This window comes from Pipistrellus kuhlii, unplaced genomic scaffold (assembly GCF_014108245.1).
Source record: "Pipistrellus kuhlii isolate mPipKuh1 unplaced genomic scaffold, mPipKuh1.p scaffold_m20_p_7, whole genome shotgun sequence".
Lineage (NCBI taxonomy): Eukaryota > Metazoa > Chordata > Mammalia > Chiroptera > Vespertilionidae > Pipistrellus > Pipistrellus kuhlii.
Window position 1 is genome coordinate 17,587,026 of NW_023425573.1, and position 25,710 is coordinate 17,612,735.

The 25,710-nt window shown below is 58.9% G+C and overlaps 2 protein-coding genes across 6 annotated transcripts; one reads left to right on the forward strand and one right to left on the reverse strand.

The window, feature by feature from the left end:
- Positions 1-185: 185 nt before the first annotated feature.
- On the reverse strand, positions 186-19,987 carry OBSL1 (obscurin like cytoskeletal adaptor 1). Of its 5 annotated transcripts, XM_036421766.2 has the most exons (21): positions 18,552-19,987; positions 16,825-17,094; positions 16,489-16,740; positions 16,035-16,337; positions 15,574-15,870; positions 14,206-14,478; positions 12,662-12,934; positions 11,836-12,108; positions 8,607-8,879; positions 7,345-7,620; positions 6,983-7,270; positions 6,557-6,832; positions 5,659-5,928; positions 5,222-5,494; positions 3,931-4,197; positions 3,014-3,126; positions 2,343-2,499; positions 2,020-2,181; positions 1,587-1,691; positions 1,012-1,281; positions 186-319 (listed from the first exon to the last, which is right to left on the reverse strand). In XM_036421766.2, the coding sequence occupies exons 1-21, from the start codon at positions 19,564-19,566 to the stop codon at positions 312-314; spliced, it is 5,694 nt and encodes a 1,897-aa protein (XP_036277659.1). In that variant the 5' UTR covers positions 19,567-19,987; the 3' UTR covers positions 186-311. The 5 variants fall into 5 exon arrangements, with proteins under 5 accessions (XP_036277659.1, XP_036277661.1, XP_045431298.1 ...); XM_036421768.2 differs by lacking the exon at positions 6,557-6,832 and having other exon boundaries at positions 18,552-19,986; XM_036421769.2 differs by lacking the exons at positions 186-319; positions 6,557-6,832 and having other exon boundaries at positions 1,004-1,281.
- Positions 19,988-20,668: 681 nt separating this feature from the next.
- INHA (inhibin subunit alpha) lies at positions 20,669-23,529 on the forward strand. The gene is made up of 2 exons (XM_036422149.2): positions 20,669-21,018; positions 22,591-23,529. The coding sequence occupies exons 1-2, from the start codon at positions 20,748-20,750 to the stop codon at positions 23,421-23,423; spliced, it is 1,104 nt and encodes a 367-aa protein (XP_036278042.1). The 5' UTR covers positions 20,669-20,747; the 3' UTR covers positions 23,424-23,529.
- Positions 23,530-25,710: the final 2,181 nt, after the last annotated feature.

Genomic DNA, 25,710 nt, shown 5'->3' on the forward strand with positions numbered 1-25,710 from the left:
CCACCCTGTTTTACATCTTTTATAAATGTGCCAAACTGTGGCTTCTGCCAAGAGTAGTGATCTTCGGTGGCTGGCACATCCATGGGCCAACTTAGCAGCACTGTAGTTCTTGGTCCCCTGTGTCACTCACTCCACAGGGTCCTCCAGCCAGTTCTGCCCTCCTTCATCATACAGAGAGCCAAGGAAAAGGGCCACACCACTTTTATTGTTTTTCAACACCTCTGGTTCCCCTGCCTCCCATCCCTGTCCAGGGTTAGGGCATGCGCCTTCCAAGCTGTCCGAGGGCACCCGCCTGGCCTGGTTCAGTCCTTCTAGCTACCTGCAGAGGAATAACTCTGCGTGGGGCTGGGGAGAAAGTGGGTACCACCATCCTCCCTGCCAGAACCTGGGCACCCACATAGGAGGAGTGGCCCTCATCCTCTGCCCCACCCTTTCTCGTGCCTCTGTCAGGGCTGTCTTGCTGCAGGAAAGTGGGGGCTGGATAGGGGTGGGGCAAGACACCTGAAGGGAATGCAGGAATTTGGGTAGAGAGTGGGGCATCTCCTATGTGGGAGGAGGAAAGAAATGGGACTAGCTCAGGAGCCCTCTGCTCAGGCTGATGTTGAACTCACTGAGATGGGCAGCAGCCAGCAGAGAACAGGAGGGGGTGAGGGGCCTGTGGGGGTCACAAACCGGGAGGGGAGCCGGTAATTGGGAGGATAAGAACTTGGGTACAGATGGGGTATTCAGGTGAGACAAACATGGTCCAGTGGCAGGAGGAAGTGAGGGGAGTACTGGACAGGAAGGGGTGATGTAGAAAGGTGGCAACAGCTGCCCTGAACCCAGTGGTTCCCGTGGAGAACACAACTCCTTCCTCTCCTCAGCCTAACAGATCCCTGCCTTCAATACACCCCAGGACCAACTGGCTATCCCAGGCCCTGAAAAACCTGCGGTGGCTGTGTCTCAGCCCACCAGCTCCCAGGTTACCACTTTTGCCTGGCCGGCCCTCCTGCCCAAGTCAGCTTCACTCACCCTCTACCAGCAGCCGCGTGTGGGCGCTGTCTTGGCCGGCCTGGCAGCAATAGGTGCCCTGATCCTCAGGTCGCACGTCACGGATGACCAGGCTGTGGGTGGGGCCGTGGCTGCGCAGCTCATACTTGTCTCCCGGGCACAGCGCGACCCCCTCCCGCAACCAGCACACGTGCCCCCCGGAGCGCGACACAGTCACCTCCAGGACCGCCCGGCGGCCCGCCAGAACCGTCTTCTCGCGAGGCGGGCGGCGGCACATCTGGAGAGGCAGTGCTGGGGGTGGAGGGCGAGGGCTTAAGTTAAGAGGGACACGCAGGAATCCCCAGGAAGAGAAACGCCTCTTCCCTCCACCCCCCGCACGGCCTCTGCTCCTGGTCTCAGATCTCAGTGCCACGGGCCCATTCCTCTGTACCCTCCACCCAAAGCCTCCTCCTCCCGCTGCCCTCTGTGACCCGCCCCGGGAAAGCCCTCGAGATAAGGGAGGTAGGGGGAGGCAGCGTCCCTAGGACAAGCCGCCAGCTTGCCAGCCCCAGGGAAGGTGCTGCCCACTCCAGGCCGCCCCCGCGGCAGTGGCTTACCCTCCACCTCCAGCTCAGCTGCGGACTGGGCGGGTCCCGCCTGGAAGCGGACCTCGCCGGCGTCCTCCGCGCGCAGCTCACTGAGCACCAGCATGTGTTTCCTCCCTGAGGAGGAAGGGGGCGCTAGCGAGGCCGCAGCCACCTCTGGGAAGGGATGGGGGGGGTGAGGGTGGTGGGGCGGGAGTAGGTCGCCGGGTCGATTCGGACGCGACAGACGAGCGCTAGGATGGGCGGAACTGGGGTGCGGAGGGGGCGGAGGAGCGGGCCGGGGCCGAGGGGGGCTCAGGCTCCGGGGCTCGAAGAGAGACAGGCGGACGGTTTAGGCATGTGGGCGGGGCCCGTTCTAGATGGAGGCGGGGCTAATCAAAATGGGCGGGGTCTATGCGAGCCGGGGGCGGGGCAGCGAGGAGCCGGGGTAGCAGGACGGCCAGACCTTCCTGTCGGATGCGGATGCGGCCTCCGGGCCTCAGCGGGCGGCCCCCGAGCTTCCAGCTGCCGGTGGTCTCGGCCTCGGAGACGGTGCACTCGAACGTAGCGCCGTCGCCTTCGCGGGCCCTCACCGGCCGGAGCTCGGAGAGCACGGACACCACGCGCTCTGGGGCGGAGCCGGGGGCGTGAGGCGGGGCTGGGCGGAGGGTGGTGCCCACCCTGCCCCGCCCCTCGCCGGGGAGTACCCCCGAGTCATTCCCCGAAAAGGCTTGCCTGCAGCCCCCGTGCCCACCTCAGTGCCCGGCCCCAGCAGCACCCCGTACCCACCGCGCACGGCCAGGCGCACGGGGCCCGCGCGGGCCGCTCCCGCCACGCAGCTGTAGGTGCCAGCATCCGAGGAGCCGCAGCGCCGCAGCTGGAGAAGGCGCCGCGCGCCGAGGGCCTGGAGCCTGAGCCGGGGGCTGGGGACGACCGGGCGCCCGTCCTGGGGGGTGGGGGGGAGCAGAGGGTCCCGATGAACTCAGCTGGGCACTGGCGACCGCGGCCCTGGGAGGCGGTGGCGCCCTTTGGTGATGCCAACCAAGCGGTTTCCAGGCGTGTTTATGTTAGTCTTGTGAGCTGAGCTAGGAGCCTCGTTGGGAAGGTGTCGCCCTTTAGGGGACATTAGGTTGAGAAGGGACTCCACAGGCGCAGGAAGCCCAGGGTCATGTACCAACCACATCGGCCATGAGCTCGGATTCTGGAATTAGACAAACCTGGATTCAAATATGGGCTCTGCCCCCTTTGTCTTCCCCTGGGCAATACTTCACCCCACAGAGCCCCAGTCTCCTTGGAGACAACATGGAGATAATAAGACCTACCTGAAAGCGCTGTGCAGATTAAAGGATTAAATGTACAGCACATCTGAGCACAGTGGCGGGCACACCCACTCAGTATTAGTTTGGGGCATTATTATTATTGTGACGCCCAGGGGGGCTGGGCTGGGGCTGGGCTCTGACCTTCTCCCAGGTAACATCTGCCAAGGCCTGGGAAAGCTCGCACTCGAATGTAGCTGTGTCGCCCTCGGTCACCTCTAGGTCCTGTGGCACCTGCACAAAGGTCACTGGGGCCTCTGGGATGGGAAGAGGAGGACAGTGCAGAGGGAACAGGGTGAGGACAGGATGAGGGCCCGGCTCCCAGGGACAAGGAGAACACACAAGGGCACAAAGGGTTAGTGGTGGACACATTGAGGCAAGGTGAGCAGTGGAGATCACCAGTGGGGATGTGTTAGGACGATGCTGGTTGGTGGAGGTCACAGTGGAGTTACAAGGGTTAACGGGGCAGGAGAAGCCAGCTGGTGGTCACACTTTAAGGTGGTCAGTGTGGGACATGCTGGTGCTAGAGGGACACGGGGGGAATCAGAGCAGAGATGCCAGTGGAGTTACCCACAGACAGACATGGTCTGTGATGAACAGGAGACCCTGGACAATGGGGGTACAATGTATTCAGAGTAGCAATGGGGAGACCCACAGGTGTGGTCAGTGGGGGAATACACTGGGCTAGCAGCAAACATGGGGGACACAGACAGAGGGTCACTGGGATTTGGGTGGTCAGAAGGGCACACTCAGGTAGACAGGGGAACAGCAGGCAGGTGTGGTCAGTGGGGTCACACTCAGTGTGGTGAGTGGGGCCACGGTCAGCACAGGCAGACAATAGGGACCAGACTGACATACCACAGTGGAGATACAGGGGTTAATGGGCTCACAGGGGCCCAGTCAGTGGTTTGCAGGGACTGGAGGGCCAGTGGAGCCACACGCCGGCAGAGAGGTCAGTGTGGGGCACACTGGGCCATGGTCAGTGGGGGCCACACAGGTAGTGGGATCAGCAGAGTCACACCCAGGCTGGTCAGCAGGCAGCAGTGTCGCCGAGGCCGCACCTCTCACAGTGAGTCTGGCTGCGCAGCGCAGGGCGTCTGCCGTGAAGGAGATGCAGCCTGAGTCGGCCAGGCCCAAGCCACTGAGTGCCAGGCGGTGCGTGCGGCCCTCCGTGTGAATGTGGCACTGGGGCCCCGGGTGCAGCCGGACTCCGCCCCGGGCCCACTCCCCCGTCACGCCCTCCTGGGACAGCTCCAGCTGGAAGGTGGCGCTGCCCCCCTCGATGACGGTCACATCCTCCAGAGGCCGCAGCACCCTTAGCTGCCTTGCTGGTGGGGGGAGATGGGGAGAGAAGGAGGATGAGTGCTCCAGCTCTGGGCATGGGTTTTGGGGGTCTCACACACCCTTTGGCCCTACCTGTACCACCCCTAACACCCACCCTACGAAGGGCCTATCCAGTGGAGCTCAGAACCAGCATGCAGGAAGAAGGGAGCGCAGTCCACCAGACTTAGGGGGAGAGAGGAGCTTATTGGAGTTAGGAGAAGGGGATGAGGTGTGGTTAGAAGGCTGAGGAGTATGGGCGAGGGGTGCTGTGACCCTCACTCAGAAGAATCACAGAATTCTGAGTCAGACATACCAAGATTGGACCCTAGCTCTGCCACATAGCTGTGTACTGTGTGACCTTTGACAAACTGCTTGACCTCTCTGGGCCTTAGTTTCTCCAATTCTCCAAGGTGAATAGCATTGAGATATGGGTTTTTTTGGTGTGTGTGTGTGTGATTAAATGAATGAAATAAATTAGAAAATAATATGTATCACCAACAAGAACCATTTACCAAGGTTTTTGTGGGCATTTTTCATGTTATCTCATTGAATATTCCCAAAGACTCTTGAAGCAGGAATCAGCCTCATTTTTAAGACTTGGCTCAGGGAGATTAAGTACTTTGCATGAAGTCACACAATTCACAGAGGGCTCCAGACTGAGGGGTGGGGGTTGCTATTTGCTGGCCATTCCTGCTTCTGAAATGGGCCCGCGTATCCTGGGGCTGGTGACTAAAGGATAAACACCGCTAGTCTTTCTGGAGGATGACATTTATGTTTATAGCAAAGCCAACTTGGACATATGATGTGGAATGCAAAATCCGCATGGACTTCTAAGGTAAAAAGAAAACTTGAGAAAAATAATAGTCATGCTTCCAGCAGGTCACTTCAGGTCACTGTCCTGGAGGTCAGCCGGGTCTACTGGCCTCAGAGGCAAGGATCACTTTGGTGGGAGGCTGAGGGGCCCTGGGCGAGCCGGGAAAGGCCATGCCATACGGTGGGCAATTCGTTAGGAGAGGACAGGGCACTCACGCCTCACGCTGAGCCTGGCCAGGGTGCGATCGTGGTGGCTCTCGCAGCCGTAGGTGCCTTGGTCAGCCAGTACAACGCCGTGGATGAGGAGGCGGTAGATGTGGCCATCCTGGGCCACAGACAGGCGAGAGTCCTGGGGTAGGGGCTCCCCACCTCGAACCCAGCGCACAGCCCCTGCTGCACCCACTCGGCCCGTCTCCACTTCCAGGCACACGTCCTGGCCTTCCTCCACCCGCATGTCCTGCAGCCGCCGAAGGAACAGCAGCTCGGTTTCTGGGGAGAAAGGGGGAGGGGGCCATGGTGCCTGGGCGTGCTTCGAGGTGAACCCCCTGTTCCATCTCGCTGGCTTCTCCCTGAGCACAAGGGCAAGGCTGCTGGGTGGGGCAAGGAGGATAGGTAAGGGAACAAGACCTCCGCGTCCCCCATCGGGACCAAACCTCGAATGTGGAGCCGGGCGCTTGTTGCTGTGCCCCCTGCTTGGGCAGTCACGGTCCCTGCGTCCTTCAGCTGGCAGCCTCGCACGGTCAGGGTGCGGGCCGCGCCGCTCTGGGCCATCTCTAGCCCCGGCCCTGGAGTGACAACAGCCCCGTTGCGCAGCCAGGTGACGTCGGCGTCTGGCGGGGAGACTTCGCACCGGAACGTGGCGTCGTCGCCCTCGTGGACGGTGAGTGGAGTCAGCTCTGAGACCAGCTTCACCGGCGGCGGTTCTGGTGGGGGGCGGTTGGACAGGGAGGCGGGCTGGGTCTCTCTCCCTCCCCCCTTTGCATTCCCTCGAGAGGGTAGAGGCCTCACCCCCACATGTATTGAAAGGACCTTTCCTGAGACCTGCTGTGTGCCAGCCACAGGGATGTCCCAAAGGACTAGATAGATGATGCCTCTTTAGGCCAACGCCTCTCCATCCTGCCTGGTACCCCGCCGCTCTGGCTCCCTAATGACAATAAATCACTTACCATGAACCCTACTCATTTCATTTAGCTGTCACAATAGCCCTATAAGACAAGCACCCCCCCCCCCCCCCACACACACACACACACACACACACACTTCAGAGCTGGGACTCAGAGAAGTTACGCAGCTACTGGGGAGCAGAATCCAGATTGAATCCAGATTGGAACCTGGGTGGGTCGCTCCGGAGCCCCCGCGTTTATCCACTGGGCTAAGCCTCCTCCTGTTTGAGAGTTCCTAGACAAGGGGGCTCTGAGCCCCGTGCCAAGGAACAGCTGTGCATGAATTGGTTGGAGCCAGCGGCAGTGAGGGGGGTGTGTGTGTATCCCAGCATGGTGACAGGTGTGGACCCCAGGGAGCCGGGGACCAGAGGGTGTGAGGGTGCATTACCTTCCACACTGACGAGGAAGATGCGGCTGTCATGGGGAGCATCGCATAGGTACTCCCCAGCATCTCTGCTCTGTGTGCCCCGCACCCGCAGGGTGTGCCTCGCCCCGGCCTGCTCCAGCTGCACCCGCCCCTGGCTCGCCAGGCGCTCCCCGTCCTTGTACCAGCGCACAGCGCCCCCGGGCCCGGAGAGGTGCACCACCAGCTCCAGGTCCCTGCCGGGGGTGCTGCGGACTCTTGTCTGGGCCGCTTCTGGGGTCACCACCCGCACGGGGGGCTCTGTGGGGACAGAGCTTTGGATCACTGGGAGGAAGTGGCTCAAGGGCTATATGGAGCGCCGTGGAGGCAAGATGGGGAAAGGTCCAGGAGGGGACAAGGCGTGTTAGCGGAGCGGGGAAACGCGTGGGTTCTTGGCCAGGCCGTACTCACCAGCCACTTGGACAGTGAAGCTGAGGCTGGGGGCGCCCGGGGCCTCCCCGCACTGGCAGGTGTAGAGGCCGGCGTGGGCTGGCTCCGCAGCCCGGATGCAGAGGACGCGGCGGGGGCCCTCGGCGTGGAGCTCCACGCCCTCCTCGGCCTGCACCGGCCTCCCGTTGTGCCTCCAGCAGACGAGGGCGCCAGCCCGGGACAGCTCACAGCTCAGCACCACCGGCTCCCCGGGAGCCACGCAGAGAGGCCCGGGGTCCGCCTCTGGAGCAAGGAACTGGACTGGGGGCTCTGGGACAGAGAGAGGAGGGGTCAGCTTGGGCTTGCGTCCACCTGTCCCACCCGAGCCGGCTGGAGGCACCCACCAGCCAGGCTGATGTTGAAGGTGACAGCTTCATCACGGGTCTCACACACGTACTCCCCAGCATCCTCGGGCTGGGCGTGGGGCAGGGTCAGGGTGCGGGCGGGCCCCTCGGCACCCAGCTGCAGGGCGTCCGAAGCTTCTACTTCCAGCCCATCCTTGTACCAGCGCACCTGGGACCCAGCGGGCGCCACCTCGCAGCGCAGCTCCACGCGCCCCGGAGCCCCAAACTGCAGGTCCAGGGAGCGGGCGGCGGGCCGCACAATCCTCTCCGGCGGTGCTGGTGGGGGACAGAGAGAGGCACATGTGGGCTCCGCCTCGTCTGCTAGCTTCTCCCTTCACGGCGCAGCTCTTGGGAACGCTACCGGCTATCATCATCTGCACCTACTGTGTGCCAGCGCTGTGATAAGCACACGGCAGTTCGTTTCCCCGCTACTCCTGACACCCTCCAGGGGGCATTGCTTCTGGCTTCACTTTACAGATGAGGACCTGAGGCCTCTTTGGAGGAAAGGGACTCATCCAAGGTCTCATGGACAGAAAGAGGTAGCCCAGCCAAAACCGGTCTGGCTCAGTGGACAGAGCATCGGCCTGCGGACTGAAGGGTCCCGGGTTTGAATCCGGTCAAGGGCATGTATCTTGGTTGCGGGTGCATCCCCAGTAGGGGGCATGCAGGAGGCAGCTGATCGATGACTCTCATCGATGTTTCTAACCCTCTCTCTCTCTCCTTCCTCTCTGTAAAAAATCAATAAAATATATTTAAAAAAAAAGAGGTAGCCCAGATCTGTCTGACCCCCATGCATACCCTTCCGATGTCACACCCACTTTCTATCCACTGCTCCTGCTTTGCCTCTGATGCACATATACCATGGGGAAAAAACATCTATTTTAGTTATTTGTTGTCTGCCCACCCTCATTTAGAATGCGTGCTCCATGAAGACAGGAGGCTTTCTCTTACTGGTTCATTACTGTGTCCATCAGCGTCGAGAACAGTGCTGAGCACATAGCAGTTGCTCAATAAGTACTGGTTGAAAAAATGAATGGGTGAGTACCGATCGCTAGACTCTCTTGACCAGGTCCCCGGTCACTGTTCCGACCTGATTTGAGTCATCTGGGGCTCTCTGTTGGCTGAGAATAAGGAGGCTGGAGAAGGCAAAGGCTGTGTGGGGCCAGAAGGAAGGCCTAAGGTATAGGAAGTCAGGGGTTTGGATGTCTGTCCCTCGGCCTCCTGCTTTTCTAGCTCTCCGGGGTGCCCCCAAAACTTCCCACCTGTGACAGTGACGGTGAAGAAGGCTGAGTCGTCTCCTGCATCACACACGAACTCGCCCCCGTCCTCAGGCTGGGCAGCCGGCAGCACCAGGCGGCGGCAGGGCCCGTCGCTCTCTAGCACCAGGGCCTCGCTCTCCTCCACCTCCAGCCCATCCTTGTACCAGCGCACCAGGGCGTCCTCCCGCGACAGCTCACACATGAGCACTACACACTCCAAGCTCACGGCGGTCAAGGTCACCTCATCCCGGGGGTGTAGGATGCGTACGGGGGGCTCTGCAGAGGGAGGGCAACCACAGGCCATTGCAAACTCATTGCCAGCTGTCCTGGAGCCATCTGGCAGCGTGAAGTCCCTGTCGCCCACGATGATGAGTAATGAGGATAATAACCAGGAATCGTAGGTCCACAATTTGTTTTCTGAAATCCCTGGGGCCAGAGGTGTGACAGGATCCAGCATGTTCCAGGTTGCAGAAGTGATGCATTTATCACCTCTCATCTACCCACTCCTTCAGCCCCCACGGGGCACCCTCATAATCAATCACATGAACGTTTCTTCGGTGTTAACATATAGATGTACTCACGCTAAGCAGAATAATTAAGGAGTACAAATAGCTTCATAGCAATTAAGCTCAAGTTTTACTAAAATGACTCTGAATACCAAACTTACAAAAAGCCTTTGGGTCTTGAGAGATTTTTGGATTTTGAGACTGTGGATAAGGGATCATGGATCTGTAATAGCAAATACTTATATACTGCTTTCTGAGGTTCCTAAGCACTTTACCCAGTCCTAAGAGGTAGGTATTGTTTAATCCCAGTTTCCCAGATGAGGAAACTGAGGCACAGAGTGATTAAGCAACTTCCTTAAGGTCCCAGCTGGCTACACCTACTCTAAGGTAGGAGGAAGAACCACCACCTGTTAAAGGGAACTCAGACTCTGCAGCCAGTGGTAGGGATTCTGAGCCAAGGCTTGCAGGAACACTAATGATTTTTGCATCTGTGCATGGGTTGCCAACAGCTGTCTGAGAGTTCCCTAGGGATGTTCAATGCCGATCCTGGGAGTTCATCTCCAACTGTTGAGAGGTTGTTGCTCCTCCACAGAGAGAAAAGTATGTCAGCATTGAATCGGACAATGGACTGAGCCAGGGCCTGCTCACATTCCCTGGGCACCCTGGGGGTCTCCCAGAATCTTGTCTACAGGACACGTTAGTGCTTCTTTGGCACTTGGCCCCCTTGTGGCTGGGCTGGGGAACTGCTAGCTTCCCGGTCTTTCTGCAGGGGTGTGAGCATGGGCAGAGGTGCCCATCGGCACCCACTCAGCCCTCTCCTTCGGCAGACTACCTTCCTAACTGAGCTCCTCCTGAGTCTAGAGCACATGTGTCAAACACAAGGCCCGCGGGCCAAATCCGTCCCGCCAGGCCTTGCAATGTGGCCCGCACCGCGCTGTCATCACTGCACTCCGCTGCGTTTCCATCACAATGACAGTTTATGACTGTTCAGTAAACCATTCGGCCCGCGATTTAGGCTGGATTTTAGATTTTGGCCCCTTCTCTGATTGAGTTCGACACCCCTAGTCTAGAGGATGCAGGCGGGTTCTCTGGGCCCCGCCAAGGCCAGCTGATTGCAGACTGTGGCTGCCTGAGGGGTGAGGGAGGGTGTAGGGGTAGTGGAGTGAGGACTGGGTGGAGCGATGGGGCTGGGGTGCCTGCACAGCTGTGGGACCTCAGCTTGGTATCAGACTTAATACCCCCCCCCCCCCACACACACACTGAGGTGGTGGTGTGTGAATTTCCTTATTCAAATCTGGTGCTTCGTGGGGAGGCCAAATGTGGGCTGGCACGTGTGTATATAGGTCCAGGGCTTAGGGCAGGTGAGTTTGAAGGGACTCACTACAGGACAGATGTGCAAAGGCTTCTCTGACTTTGTGGGCGTGATTGTGTCTATTTGGGTGCAGGGAGTGAGGGTCGCTAAGCTGCTCAGTCCAGGTTGAGGCATTGTTCCCAGGGCAGAGCAGGGGAGAGGCAAGATTGTGCCAACAGCGGGATGGTCACTCTAGTGTATCTACGGGGGTTCTTCTGCACCACCCAGAGATGCCTAGGCCTTGCATTCCCCAACACTCCCACACTCCCACACCCCCACACCTCCACACCGGACTGGTGCTGGGCTGCATTCCAAAGCTCCCAGCACCGAATGACTCCCAGCACTTCCACAGTCATCCTATGCTCTTCTCACTTTGGATATTCTCCCTCACCTTCAGGCCCAAACCCCGACTCCCTCTCAGAGAACTCAGCCCCTACCCCAGGAATCCGTTTCAAAAGCACTTCCTGCTGCCAGCCTGGTTAATAGACCCAGGCCTTGGGCTCCCTCTGCTCCCTATCAGGACACCTGACAACCCCACATTCTAAAACCCTTTATGGTGAGCTCCTGGAGAGAAGTGGCGTGTTGGCCTGAGAGCTGCTGAGCATCCAGAGCGCAGCCCCGGGAAGCACGGTGACTCTCCGAGGCCCTTCCTGACTCGCCTGCCCTGCTCTCTAGGGCCCTCTGCCCTCGTGTCCCTCATAGCACTTGTCACAAGGGGTCGCTGTACATTTATTTGCATGTTTATTGAAGTAGTCTGGGGAGGAGCGGGAGGGTGGGGCAGGAAAGCGGGCCCCAGTTATGGGGGCAGCTGCTACTCAGCGCCAGCTGCTCGTCGCCATGGGGGAAAGCGGGACCAGAGCCGCCGGGTCTTCGGCCTTTTCAAGAGGACGCATACCTCCGGGTTGTTATTTGGACTGTCCTGACTTTGGTAAGATTCTGCAGGCCAAACAAAAACACATCTGTGGGCTGCACGGGCTGCTAGGGACTGCCCGTTTGTGTCCCCTGGTTCACAGGGACCGCCCCAGCTAGAATGGCAGCTCTGAGAATGGGAGGGGTCTGCATTGCATACAGTTACCCACCGCCCTTAACCCAATCTGGCACACAAAGTGCTCAGTAAATTAGTCTGTGAACCACAGCTATTCCTTCCTGGCCTTGGGCATAGGGCGGGAGGGTGTGTGTGTGTGTGTGGGGAGGACCTGATCACTCAAACACAGACCCTCAGTTCTTCCGAGCAGGGAGCTCTGGTACATGCACCCACAGTCCCCCCCCACCCCACCCCCCCCTCTAGTGTGCTAGCTAGGGGCGATGTGGCCAGCTTCTCCAAGGGCTCGGGACTATCCTCTGGTGACCCCGGGCAGCTGGGGTGGGTCCACACCTGTGACAGTGACGGTGAAGGAGGCTGACTCGTCATCTATTTCACACAAGTACTCGCCCGAGTCCTCGAGCTGGACAGCAGGCAGCACCAGGCGGCGGATGGTGTCCTCCTTCTGCAGGAGCAGCGCGGGACTCTCCACCACCTCCTCGCCATCCTTGGTCCAGCGCACCTCGGCCCAGGGCCGGCACAGCTCACAGGTCAGCACCACACGCTCCAGGCGCACGGCCGCCACGTACACCTTGCCGCTGGGGTACACGATCCACGAGGAGACATCTGGGGGACAGGGGCCGTGTGGCCGGATGTCAGGGGCTGGGGTTGATGGGTTCTGCTGCCCTGCCTGATCCATGCCTGTTCCCTACCCCTGCAAAGTGTGCCACAAATGGAACCATCGCCCCTCCTCCCCCCCACAGACAGGGTCTCACAACCGTTCACGCTCATAACTGGAGGCAGAACAGTCACCAATCACATCAAGGGCTCGACAGCAGCCTCAGCCGTAGGAAGCTCCACATTCTCCGGGAAGGGTGGGACTGGGGAGAGGAGCTGGGGTCTCCTGAAGTACCCAGATCTCCTGACCCCTCTAGTGCCCACCTGCCCTATGGTACCACTGTCTCCCCTCAAGTTCTCTTCAGAGGGGTTTTCAGGAGACTGGTAAAGGCAGGGCTTCCCTGTGATTCATGCACCTGTGACCAGTGTATTGGGACAACCAGTTTCCTGCAATGACTGAACCTCGAGGGGCAGACCATGGGTAGGCATGGGATCAGCTGAAGGAGGAAGGAAGGGGTGGGGAACACCTTCCCCTGTCCCGTGGCCCTGCCTGGACCCCCACCTGTGATGTTCACGGTGAAGTAGGCACGCTCGTCTCCAGCGACGCACTGAAACTCGCCCCCGTCCGAGGGCTGGGCCACGGGCAGCAGCAGGCGGCGATGGGGTCCCTCGTTCTCCAGCACCATGAGGTCGCTGTCCTCCACCTCCTGCCCGTCCTTGTACCAGTGCACAGGGGCGTCCTCTCGGTCCACCTCACAGGTCAGCATGACACACTCAGAGGTTATGGCGTGCACGAACACGTGCTCCCGAGGGTCCAGGATGTGCACTGGGGGGTCTGGAGAGAGACAGGGTCACGCAGTACCCCCCAACGGATCCCCCCCTCAGTTAGAGATGCGAATTCATACTGGCTGCTTGACCGCAAGTCTTCTCTCTGGAGGACACTGGGGAGGTTAAGGCCATGCTGTGCAGAGGGTTTGGGGGTAATGACATGAGGGTAAAGATCATGTGACACCAGCATGCTATGTGAGTGCCCAGAAGTCACCACTGGGTGGGGACATGGAGAGAGGAGGCACCGAGAGCCTTTGTCTAGGCTGAGAGGAGGCCTCTATCACAGGCTGTGTGGGCCCAGGCTTGCTTCTGCTTTGAAAAGAAGCCTCAGGGCACTGGCCCTGGTTCGGGCAGGAGGTGGGAATGACCTAGGGCAGTGGTCGGCAAACTCATTAGTCAACAGAGCCAAATATCAACAGTACAACGATTGAAATTTCTTTTGAGAGCCACAATTTTTAAAACTTAAACTTCTTCTAACTAGACTGGCCCAGGCTGTGGTATTTTGTGGAAGAGCCACACTCAAGGGGCCAAAGAGCCGCATGTGGCTCGTGAGCCGCAGTAGCTGACCACGGACCTAGGGGCCCACCGTGGGACAGCTTCTCTCCACAGGTAGTGAGTTCCCTGTCATGGGGTGCATGCAGACACCCTTGCAGTTGCAATAGGATTTCTACTCAAAGTGAAGATGAGCTGGGTAAGTGGTTCGGCAGGCTCTGCCCTGCGTGTCTGGCTCTAGCGGTCTGGGGGCCTGAGCACAGGCATTGTAACAAGCTCCAGGACAGTTCTGAAGCAGCCAGAACAGGGACCAGCTCTGAGAACCACTGGACCACTGCACTTAATACTTCCTTTTGACCCTGCTGCCTGGGACAGAGGGATAAGCTGTCCTGTGTGTGAACCCAGCAGGGTGTTTGCTAGCTGTGTGATAATTGGCAAATAACCTCTCTGAGCTTCGATATCTTCATCTGCAAACCAGGTGTATTGCCTCTCACCTAGCTGTGAAGAGTAAATGAAGTGTGTACCTTGACTAGTAAATGCCCCAAAAACATTAGCTCCCACTCTCCTTGCCTTAGCGGAACTTAGTTTCCCACCCCCTACCCCCACAGAGGGTATGTAGTGGGCAAGCGTGCTGGTGTATGTGATTTGAAAACACGTCCTCTGGCCCACCAGGACCACCCTGGAAGGAACCACCCCTTCCCCCAAAGCAGGCAGACAGGAGACAGGGCTTGCATGGCCCCCAGAATCAGCCTCAGCTAGAGGAACCCAGCTGCCATGGCTCCTGACCTCGGACGGTGATGCTGAAGAAGGCCGAGGCCCCTTCCGTTCTGCACTCAAACTCGCCGCTGTCCCGGACCTCGGCAGCAGGCAGGATCAGACGGTGTTTGCGTCCATCCATCTTCACCACCAGCGACTCACTCTCTTCCACCTTCTGCCCATCTTTGTACCAGCTCGCCGGGAAGTCCACCCGGGAGAGCTCACATGTCAGAACCACCTGCTCCAAGGTCGTGAAGGTCAACGACACCTTGTCCTGGGGGCTCAGGATGTGCACCGGGCTTTCTGTATAAGGAGAAACTTGGTCACTTGCAGGCGCTGGTCGCATGCAAGCCCTTGTCGTGCTCTGCCTGGGATAAGCACGCCTTCCCTCGGGTGCATGCACTCAGTGTAGGGGGCTGAGAACACTGCTGTTCACACACTTGTTGGTCTTAAAGAACACGTTTGGGCTTATCCACCAATTCTAAAAGCAGTGGTTTTAGTGTAAGGATTCCTAGGGATCCTGCTAAAATGCAGATTCTTAGACGCCCCCTCCCCAGTCATAGAAGGGCCAGGGAATCTGCATCATAACCCAGCCTCAGATGACTCTGACGTTGGTGATCCTGGGTCGCATTTGGAAATGCTGCTCCGGCTGCTAGTTATTTCTTAGTTTGCCGTCTTCCCGGGATGCTGGAAGCCGACTACCTCAAGGCCTGTGTTGCGTGTTGAGGAATTCCTTGATTGGTGTGACATCTCCAGTAATGGTGAGATGGCAAATGCCAGTGTGCTCCCTGAACTTTTAGACCCCCATCAACTGTCTTCCTCATTCCCTCTTTTCCTCTGTCTCCACAAGTGACAGAGTATGATTCTGGAGCCGGAATGCCTGGGTTCGTAATCTAGCACCGCCGCACTCATTAGATCTGTGACTTTCTTTGGTCAAGTCACTTTACCACTCCATGCCTCAGTTTCCTCATCTACAAAATGGGATGACAGAAGAACCTACCTTCTGTAGCTGGTGAGAGTGCTGTGTTAATATATGTAAAGTGATTAGGACTGTGCCTGGCACATAGGAACAAGCCATGACAGTTAGCGATTACATGAGAGGGCAGGAAGGTAGGGCCTAGGGGCCAGGGTCTATGTGTCTGAGATGACAAACATGACCGAGCTCTGTAAACCATAAAGCGCTCCAAAGAATTAGGATGTGATGCTGATAAATAAACAAGGGGGCCCTGTATGTTGTGTGTGGGTTACAGCCAGCCTTCTGGACCAGAACCTTCCATCTGAGCCCACCATGGGTGCTCCTTCCTCTCCTGGTCCAGATGTGAGAAGTTGGAACAGCATCTGCTTCATTCTGTCAGCAGGACTTGTGTCCCGGCCACCCAGGTCCCTGCCAACACCAACCTTGGATAGTGAGTGCAGCCGAGTCCTGCACTCCCGGGCAGCTGAAGCCGACCAGCGCTCCGCTATCCCGGTGCTTGACGGCATGCAGGGTGAGTCGGTGCTGCGGGCCGCTGTGCTCCACACAGTACCGCAGGGCTCCAGGCTCCACCTGGCCCTCCGGCTCGGTGCTCTGGAGCTCTTCCCCGTTAAGGAACCAGGTGCCCTGGATGATGGTGGAGAGAGTGAGGGAGAAAACAGCATCTTCCCCGTCGTATACCTGCACATCCTTCAGACCGGCCACCAGGCGCGCTGTGGGTACTGGGATGGGGAGAGAGGCAGCCATCAGAACCAGAGGGGTGACAGAGGGCTTGCAGCTGGAAGGCATTTAAGCAGACGGGACCGATTGCTGCAGGAGGAAGGAGAGGCTATAACGTGGGATCGCACTGCTGACAGGCCCGGTCTGGACTGGAGGGCCGACTCACCGAGGTGGGCAGACCCGTGGAACACAACGTGGGGACTGCGGCCGTGCTCGCTGACGGAGCAGATGCGGAAGCGGTAGTCGCCCTCGGAGGGCATGCAGTCTCCCGGCACCTCCACGGCCCCGGCTTTCTCCACGCTGAAGCACTGGACCCAGTCCTCCGAGCCCACCTTCTGCCGCTCCAGCCGGTAGATGAAGGGGGTCTCAGGGGCTGGATCGGGAGGCTTCCAGGTCAGCAAGACCACGTTCTTGCGGCCCTTGAACATCTCTGCGAGCTCCGGGGGTCCCGGGGGACTGTGCTTGACGCCTGAGACAAAGGCAGGGTTTGTAACGGGAGCCCTGCCCCAGCCTCCCACCGCCCTTCCTCCTTAGGTCCACTGTCCAACCCGGCCACCCTCCTGCCTTGGCTCTCCCGTCCAGCCCTCGAGAAGCCTGGCCAAGGGCTTTCACGCCCTCACATTTGACTCTCAGAAGCGTGGTGGTCCGGGAGTGGCCCAGGCTAAAGGTGACTTCGCCAGCATCTTCTCGAGTGACCCCCGGAAGGACCAGGGCGTGCATGTGGCCGGAGCTGCTCTGGCAGGTGGTCGGCAGGTCCTCCCCATCGCGGCTCCAGTGCCCCTCCACCCCAGCCTCTCGCGTCTCCACCAGCAGCACGGCGTTCTCGCCCTCCAGTACGTCGAGCTTCCGGGGCAGCCGCTTCAGGATGGGCCCTGAGAGGCAGACGGGGGTCCATGAGCCCGGGGTCAGGGCACCCGTCTGTCTCAGCCTCGGCCTCCTCTCGCCGGCCAGCTGACCTTTGACGGTCACGTTGGCCACGGTGCGCACCCGGCCCCGCATCTCGCACAGGTAGACGCCGTCGTCATCTGCCTTCAGCCTGTGGATGATGAGGCGCCTGACGGTGCCCTCCTCAATCTGTTCGTATTTGCGGCAGGGCAGCAGCCGCTGGTCCTCCCGGAACCAGGCCGTGGGGATGCGGGAGTTGGGTACTTTGCACTCCAGCACGGCAATCCCATTCTCCCGGCCCTCCACGTCCTGCAAGGGCCTGGAGAAGCGCAGTCGGGGCTCTGTGGAGAGGAGAGAGATCAGGGAAGACTCTAGAGAGGGACTCCTCTGGGCACCGCCAACAACCTAAACCCACCTTAGCTCATGCCGTTTGCTTTTCTCCCAGAGCCAGCGGGTATGGTGGAAGCACAGGAGAACCTCCAGCGGGGAAGCCAGAGGCTTAACTCCTTGCCTCACCCTGCCACTAGCCACATCCCCCTGAGCAAGGCCATTTTAGTGATCCTGGGCCCCAGGGGTTTTACCTATGAGTGGGAAAAGGGACCACATCAGTGATCTTCAAACTGATCCCTGGGGCCCTTCAAAGGCACCTTACAAATTCTGAGTTGCATTTTCTTTTTAAAGTTCTTGGAGCATTTTCAAAACGGCATTTTGCAAAAAGGAAGCATGATGCTGGAGCAACCCCGTGGGTTCACCTGCTGCTGGACAGTGCGAAGCTCTGCCTGCCCTCTGGGCTTTTTTGTCCTGCTAGCGTTTAGCTCCCCTGGCCAGTGTGGGGCGGCATGCCGGAGAGGTCACCCCTGTGGCACAGGTGCCACATGCTTGAATGTGTGCCAGGCTGGGCTCAGGAGATTTGCCAAGTTTTGTGTGTTTTTTCTCCCCTCTGAGGAAAAAAGTTGGACAATAACTAGTAAAAGTTATTCTTTTATAATAATTTGTATAACTTACAAATCTGCAAGTTGTAATGGATTCCTATTATGGAGAGCTTTAATTTCCAGTATGAGTTTGGGGTGTTTTATTTGTGAGTATTTATTTGATGTTGGCGACTCAACTTTGAAATATAAATTTCTTCTCCTTCACCTTCCTCTTGCAAACCTGGGCAGAGCCGTCGAAAGAAAGAGTGGCTAACAATCGCAGGGCGGTTTTCCTCTCTCAAGTTTACCTTCAGTGTGAATCAGGAGTTGCTCCATGTGAGGCCTGCAACGAGGCCTTCCCCACAGGGCTCAGAGACCGGACCCCGTAATGAGTACAACCTCCACTTTAAATGTGTGTATTCGATAAAGCAGCCCCTGTTCTCACCGACTGGCTCTATACGTATGGTTTACATCTGGACTTAGAAACATACAGCCAGAAAATGACCCTTTCCTCTCTCTTATAATACATTGGGGGCCCAGATGGGATTTCCATTGGGGGAGGCGACGTAAAATAACAGGCTGAAAAATCACTGGAATAGAGGCGTTCTAGGCCTCTCCCAGTTAATAAGTCCAAGGGAGGTTTCCCACTTCATGCCTCAGCATCACCTGGGGAGTTGGTTAAGCAGGTCCTGGATGCCTTGGAGAGCTATTAAATCCAAATCCTTAGGGGGTGGGAAGTGGGCAAAAAATGGGATTTTAATACCCCGCCTCCTGTCTCCCAGTCTCCCCACCGTCGCCTGGGCACAGGGCACTGGAGGGGGCTGGAGTTAGGGGGGCCTGGGGGGCCTGGCGGCGGGGGGAGGGACCCCCCCCCCCCCCCCCCGCACCTTTGACATGCAGCTGCACGGCGCTGAGCGTCTGGCCGGCCGAGTTGCGTGCGGCGCACACGTAGAGCCCGCGGTCCTGGGCCTGGCAGTACAGCACCTTGAGCACGAAGCCGCCGTCGCGGTCGCGGTACATGAGGCGGCGGCGGTCGGGGAGCAGCGGGCGGCCCTCCAGGTGCCATTCGATCTCGGGCTCCGGCTTGCCCACCACGTAGCAGCGGAACTTGGCGTGCTTGCCCTCGTTCACCCAGAAGGTCTTGGGCGCGCACTTGAGCGGCTCCACCGCGGGCTGGGGGGCCCCGTCGGGGTCCTCGGGCGGGCACTCGGGGAGCGGGCTCACCTGCAGCAGCGCGCCTGCCCGCGCGTAGCCGTGCGCGTTGCGCGCGTGGCACACGTAGACCCCCGAGTCCGGCAGCCGCGCCGCCCGGATGCGCAGCGCCAGGCCCACGCCCCCGCCGCCCTCCGCGGGGCCGGGCTCCAGCGCGAAGTGGCTGCCGTCCCACACGTCGTCCAGGGCCATCCCGTCCTTCTCCCAGTGCAGCGCGGGCGCGGGCAGGCCCCCCACCTGGCACGCCAGCACCACCTCCGTGCCCCGCAGCACCCACTGCGACCGGGGGCCCATCAGGAACCACGGGGCGCCCTCTCCTCCGGCCCCCTGCGGCGGCAGTGGGTGCGCGGCGGGCTCGGGCTGGGGCTCGGGGCCCGGGGGCTCCAGCACGGTGACGGCGGCCGCGGCGTAGGCCTCCCCGGCCGCGTTGCGGGCGCGGCACACGTAGACCCCCGCGTCGGTGGGCAGCGCGCCGGTCAGCAGCAGGCCGTGCTCGGCGCCGTCGGCCGGGAAGCTCAGGCGCTCCGAGGCCGCCAGCGGCTGCCCGCCCTTCTCCCACACGACGGTGGGCGGCGGCTCCCCCAGCACCACGCACTGGAGCTCGGCCTCCGCGCCGCTGACCACCCGCACGGGCCGCGGGAAGCGCAGGAAGCACGGGGGGCTGCCCTGATCGCCTGAGCCCGTCTTCATCGCGGCGGCCGCAGGCGACCCGCAGCGGCTTGGGGAAGGGCGGGGAGGTGGGGGGTGGGAGGGGTGGACGCGGGGAGGCCCGAAGTTGTGGAGGGAGCCCGGGAGGCGGGGGGCGTCCGGGAGCCCGGCGTGCGGATCCGTGGACCGACCCGTGGACCGATCCGTGGACCTCTCCCCGGACCGCCCGCCTCCGCTCGCCTCCTTACCCTCGCCCGGGGCTGTGGCTCGGCGGCGCGGAGATTCCGGGCCGGGAGCCCAGAGCTCAGGGGGCAGTCCTTCCTGTTTGCCTTCACGGCGAGGAGCCCTGCAGCCGCCTCGGCAGGGGCGTCTGGGCCTCCTGCTCCCGAGAGCCTCTCTTCCCAGCCCCCTCCACAGCCTGGGCCTCTTTCCCCTCCTCCCTCCTTCCTTCCCTCCCTTCTCCAGCCGCCAGGTCTCCAACCACCCGCTGGGCTGGGGCCGGAGTGTCAGTAGGCGCCCGCAGCTGCCAATCCCAAAAATATTCTCTGATGACACAGCTGGAGGACTAAGCCCAGACTGGCTCCTCCAGGCTAAGTTTAGAGCAGGCGGGACCACCTGCCCGCACACTACCCCCAGCTCCAGCCCTGGGCCCCAGCTCCAGCCCCAGTCACAGCCCCAGCCCCAGCCCCAGCCTCAGCCCTTCCTCCGATGCCTGACCCGGCAGCTGCTGGTTTGAAAGGGGCCCCAGGAGGTCTGAGGGGCTGGGGCACTGTCTCCCTGACAAATAACACTTTTAGGATCTGGCAGACCCCAGCTCCTAGCCTCCTGTCCCGCCTGATGTCTCTTCTGTGCTGGGTCTGGGATGTGACCCACATAGCGGGGTGTGTGTGGGGGGAAGGGGGAAGGGGATGTATGTGTGGGTGGTAGTGGGTCAGGTCACTTGGGGTGAAAACCCTCCTACCCAGCACCTTCCCCCACATTCCTGGCGGGAGTGGGAGATAAGGCTCAGGGCCACAGACATCTGCGTCAGAGAGGAGGTCTCAATGCCACAGGCAGGGGCAACTCAGACTGCAGGGCGTGGGAAGGCCCGGGGGAGGCTGGGGTGAGAAGGGCAGAAGCGGGCGGGATGGAATGGGGAGGGGACAGTGGGAGGCCCTGGGGCAGACCCTGACAAAGGGGCAGTGATCGGGTGTGGGCTCAGCATTGACAGGGACAGGTGAGCCATGTTGCTACAGCTGCCACTGCTGCTCTTCTTACTGGTGGCCCCGCAGTGGGGGCATGGCTGCCAAGGGTCAGAGCTGGACCGGGAGCTTGTCCTGGCCAAAGTGAGGAGCCTGTTCCTGGATGCTTTGGGGCCCCCGGCAGTGACCGGTGAAGGTGGGGACCCTGGAGGCAGGCGTCTGCCCCGAAGACATGCTGTGGGGGGCATCATGCGCAGGCGCTCTGAGCCTGAGGAGGAGGATGTCTCCCAGGCCATCCTTTTCCCAACGGCAGGTAATGAAGATGGGGAACTGGGGGCTCCGAGAAGCAGTGTGGTACACAGCATGGGATTGGAAGGTAGGCAGATCGGGGTTCGAATCCCAGACCTGCCACTCAACTGGCTTTGCAACGTGGGCCAATTGCTAAACCTCCCTGAGCCTCTGCCTCCTATCTATAAAATGGGTACTGATGCCCACCTCTCAGGATTCAGGGAGATGGTGTATTCTGAGGGCACCACTCAGAGGAAGGGTTAGGGGGATTTTCGCCTGGGAGGCTGAGGGTCTCTGAGACAGAGATATCTGGTGTGGGACCCTTTCTGCCACTTTCCTCTTATCTCCGTCTTTGCTCCCTGCTCCAAACCTTGTTTCTTTAACCCCAAGTAGCTGGGTCTTGAGAAGACATCAGGGAGGCAGGAGGAAGATTCGTTGGGAGTTTTCTGGGACTCTTAGTCCAGCTTCTTCCCTTCAGTTCCCTTCTCACCTTTCCTTGTTCCGCTAACTCAGTGGTTGGCAAACTCTCAAGCTACATGTGGCGCTCTGGCCCCTTGAGTGTGGCTCTTCCACAAAATACTATGTGTGGACGCACATACAGTGCGATTGAAGGAGTAGCCTAATTAAGTTAATAACAATGTACCTACCTATACTGTTTAAGTTAAAAAAAAAATTGGCTCTCAAAAGACATTTCAATTGTTGTACTATTGATATTTGGCTCTGTTGACTAATGCGTTTGCCGACCGCTGCACTAACTCAGTGGACTTTCCTATGATCTATCCACCTTTCTTTTAGGGAGAACCCTGCCTCCCTGCTTTTCAGTCCTTGTGCAGTGCAGTGAGTAGAGGTGTGGCTTTCGGATTGGGCAGAATCCCAGCTTCCCTCTTAGTAGTTAAATGCCACTTTGCCTTTCTAATCCTCAGATTCTTTTTCTGCAAAATGGGTCAATTATTGTAAGGTTTATAATGAGATAACCCATGTAACAGTACAGCCCCGGTTGCCACTTCCTCAGCTGGTGCTGGTTTGTGCTTGTTTAGGATAGCCTGGTTGCCTGTCAAGGTGAGGATGCCAACTGCCCTTTCTTAGAAAGCACGTGCCTTTCTTCTCAGCGATAGCCGTTCTCCTCTTCCTCCTCTTGATACAGTGGGCTTATTCGAAAGAATTTACCATGCAATGTTTCTGACATGTAAAAAGATATAAAGTGTAATATAGCAATTGCCTGTGTACACACCATTCAAGTTGCCGTTTCACACTATGGGATGAACAAAGCATTAAGTCTAACTAACAAGTCCATGAGCTGGTGTAGTTAGAGTGGCAGGGCATCTTGCACTTTGCTGATGGGAATATAAACTGGCAAAACCACTGTGGAGAGAAGTCGGCAAGGTCTTGTATTTTTGAAATCCTTTTATGATGAAATTACAAATGGAGGAGCCTTTGTCAGTTCCCCCAAGACTGGGGAGAGTCCCTGCGTCTGGCAGACCTCGCAGAGGAGTGCTTGGCAGGCTCCTGAACGGCAGCCGCTTTCCTCCTGTCTAGGAGGAGGGCTCCCGGGTTCTGCCAGTCAGGCTGCCCTCTCTCTACCCTCTGTCTCCTGCAGGTGTCCGCTGCGAGGGCCAGCCAGCTGCGGGAGAGCCGGCCCAGAAGGCGGAGGAGGGCCTCTTCACATACATGTTCCGACCGTCCCAGCACACACGCAGCCGCCAGGTGACTTCGGCCCAGCTGTGGTTCCACACGGGACGGGACAGGCGGGGCACAGCAGCCTCCAACAGCTCTGGGCCCCTGCTGGACTTGCTGGCCCTGTCATCTGAGGGTCCCATGGCTGTGCCTGTGTCGCTGGGCCAGGCACCACCTCGCTGGGCTGTGCTACACCTGGCCGCCTCCGCCTTCCCCCTGCTGACCCATCCGATCCTGGTACTCCTGCTGCGCTGTCCTCTCTGTTCCTGCTCAGCCCGGCCCGAGACCACGCCCTTTTTGGTGGCCCACACCCGGGCCAAGCCACCCAGTGGAGGAGAGAGAGCCCGGCGCTCCGCTCCCCTGCTGCCCTGGCCTTGGTCGCCCGCTGCACTGCGCCTGCTGCAGAGGCCTCCGGAGGATCCCGCCGCCCATGCCCACTGCCACCGAGCCGCCCTCAACATCTCCTTCCAGGAGCTGGGCTGGGACCACTGGATCGTACACCCTCCGAGCTTCATCTTCTACTACTGTCACGGCGGCTGTGGGCTGCCTACCCAGCCGGACCCGTCTCTGCCAGTCCCCGGAGTTCCCCCTACCCCTTTCCAGCCCCCCTCTCTGCTGCCAGGGGCCCAGCCCTGCTGTGCTGCTTACCCGGGGTCCATGAGGTCCCTCCGTGTCCGCACCACCTCAGACGGGGGCTACTCTTTCAAGTATGAGACGGTGCCCAACCTTCTCACGCAGCACTGTGCTTGCGTCTGAGGGAGTCCTGCTGGTGGGTGATCAAGCCCTGCCATCACCCCTTCTACTTCTCTGCCTGAGGACTCCCCTCCGCCCCACCTCTATGACAATAAAGAACCCAGTGCATGTTATGTATATGACTTGCCATTGCATCCTAGGGCTTCTCTGATACGGTCAGGATGGCGGGGAGATCTGGTCTCTGGGAGCACGGGATTGTGGGATCTCAGGTCGCTCAGCCTCACCTGACTCCGGAGATCTGAGGTTCAGGAGCTGGATTTGGATGCCTATCCGGTGGGAAGCTATGATGCTTGGGGATGACACAAAGGTCTCCACGCTCCTGACAGCCACTGTGGAGACAGAACAGGCCCTCATGCCAGCTGGACCTGACATGTCCATCAGGTTGTCTGTCCTGCTACACATAAAGGCAACTGAGACACGCAGAGTGCCTACCTCTAAGGCGGCCAGAAGCCCCTCCCCTGCCATTCTCTGACCCACCGATGGAGACCTACCTAAAGGTCAGGTGATTCATAGAGTCAGAGATCATGGCTTGGTGCCCCCTTAACATAGAGAGTCAGAGCTGGTCAGATCTTGGCTTTCTTGAGAACTTGGGTGGGATGTGAGGGAAAGATGTGCATCTGAAAGTTGACAAAGGGAGAGAGGAGGTGCAAGAACGAGGGCTTGGGACTCCCTCAAACCTCCATTGGGTCTTGACGTAGCCCTTCATGAAGCCTGGTTCTTGAAATCTTTGGCTCCCTTGATGCACCCTAGGTATCTTTTTTTAAAATCCCAAATTAAAATGTTTACAAATTTAGAGAGAGGGGGAAAGGAGAGAGAAAGAGAAAGAAACATTGATGTGAGAGAAACATCGATTGATTGCTTCTCACAGGTACCCCAACCTGGTACCAAACCTGCAATCTTGGTATGTGCTCTGACAGGGAATTGAACCCGTAACCTTTTTGGTGTATAGGATGACGCTCCAACCAACTGAGCCACATGAGGCCCATCCATCCTGTGTATCTTCTCATTACCCCTTAACTCAGAACTTAACGCTGGAAGTTTGGAAAGGCCGAGCCCACTACTAAAAAAATGTATGATATCGTGTGAATCTGGATACACTCTTTGTGTACATGCTGAGTCCAGAGCAGTGTGCAAAGAGCCCCTTTCTTTTCCCATTGGGTCCGTTCTGCCAGCCTTAATTGGCTGTTGGAACCCCCATCCAAACCCCTTCGTCCCTGCTTTTTTCACTCTTCTCCCCTGGGTCTTGTTATCCTCCTGCCCCCCCCCACCCTTCACCTCACCCCCTACCCCCTGCTCTGACTCCAAAGTATGGGAGCCACTGGTGTGTGTATGGGGTATGTGTGGGGGAGGGTTGGGGATGCTCAAGTCCCTCAAACTGAAATTCTAGAGCACTTTCTAATGCCGACTGCACAACTGCATGCGTATTTCTCCTCACAGACTGACTCATCAAAGACTCCCTCCTACTAACCCAGCTGAATGGGCATATCAGGTCCAGCTGGCATGGGGCCAGTAATGCCCAGGAAGGGCATGTGGAGGGAGAGAACTCTACCCGGCACCCTTTGGCTACCACCTTCCCCCTCCTGAGCTGAGCTGCGTGAGATACTGTACTGGGTGGGGAGACAGTGCAGTCTTCAGAACCAGAGGGGTGACAGAGAGGGAGAGTCAAACAAGAGCCCACGAGAGTAGCCTTCCCTCAGCCACACTCCTGCCCTAGCCCCATCCCTGTTGACACTGAATCCCAAAGGAAACTGCTGGAGAGATCTGCCTGTCATAGCTCCCACTCCCAGCACCTTCATGTAGACCCGGCATTGCAGCTGGTCTGTGCTCAGGGCTCCTGGGTTGCTACTCAGCCAGTGCACTGGGGAAGTGACTGGCTGGGCTAGGCCAGTGCTGGGAATGGCCTTAAGCCTGCCAGAGCACCACTCTCCCTGTGGCTTCCCTTGCCAGATCCTCCCTGCCTGAGGGGGCCTTTCCCTGGGCTCTTCAATCCTCCTACTAGGCTCAGGATCCTCCTCCTTCTTGCTGGTGGGAGGGTGGGGGAGAGGGAGAGGAGGGGGGCGGCACCTGCGACCCTGTGTTATCTAGACTGTCCTTGTCCCTGGAATGTGAATTGGATCCCAGGGCTGGGGACACCACTGAAGGGCACAGAGCTCAGCACTAGGTCACTTAGCAGGCTGGTGTTGCTGGTGAGAATGTTCACGAGACTGAGGCAAAGCAAGAAAAGTGAGCACAACATAGTGTCTTTCAACAAAGCCAAAGGTATGCATTTTATTGTTTAAAATCTTTATTG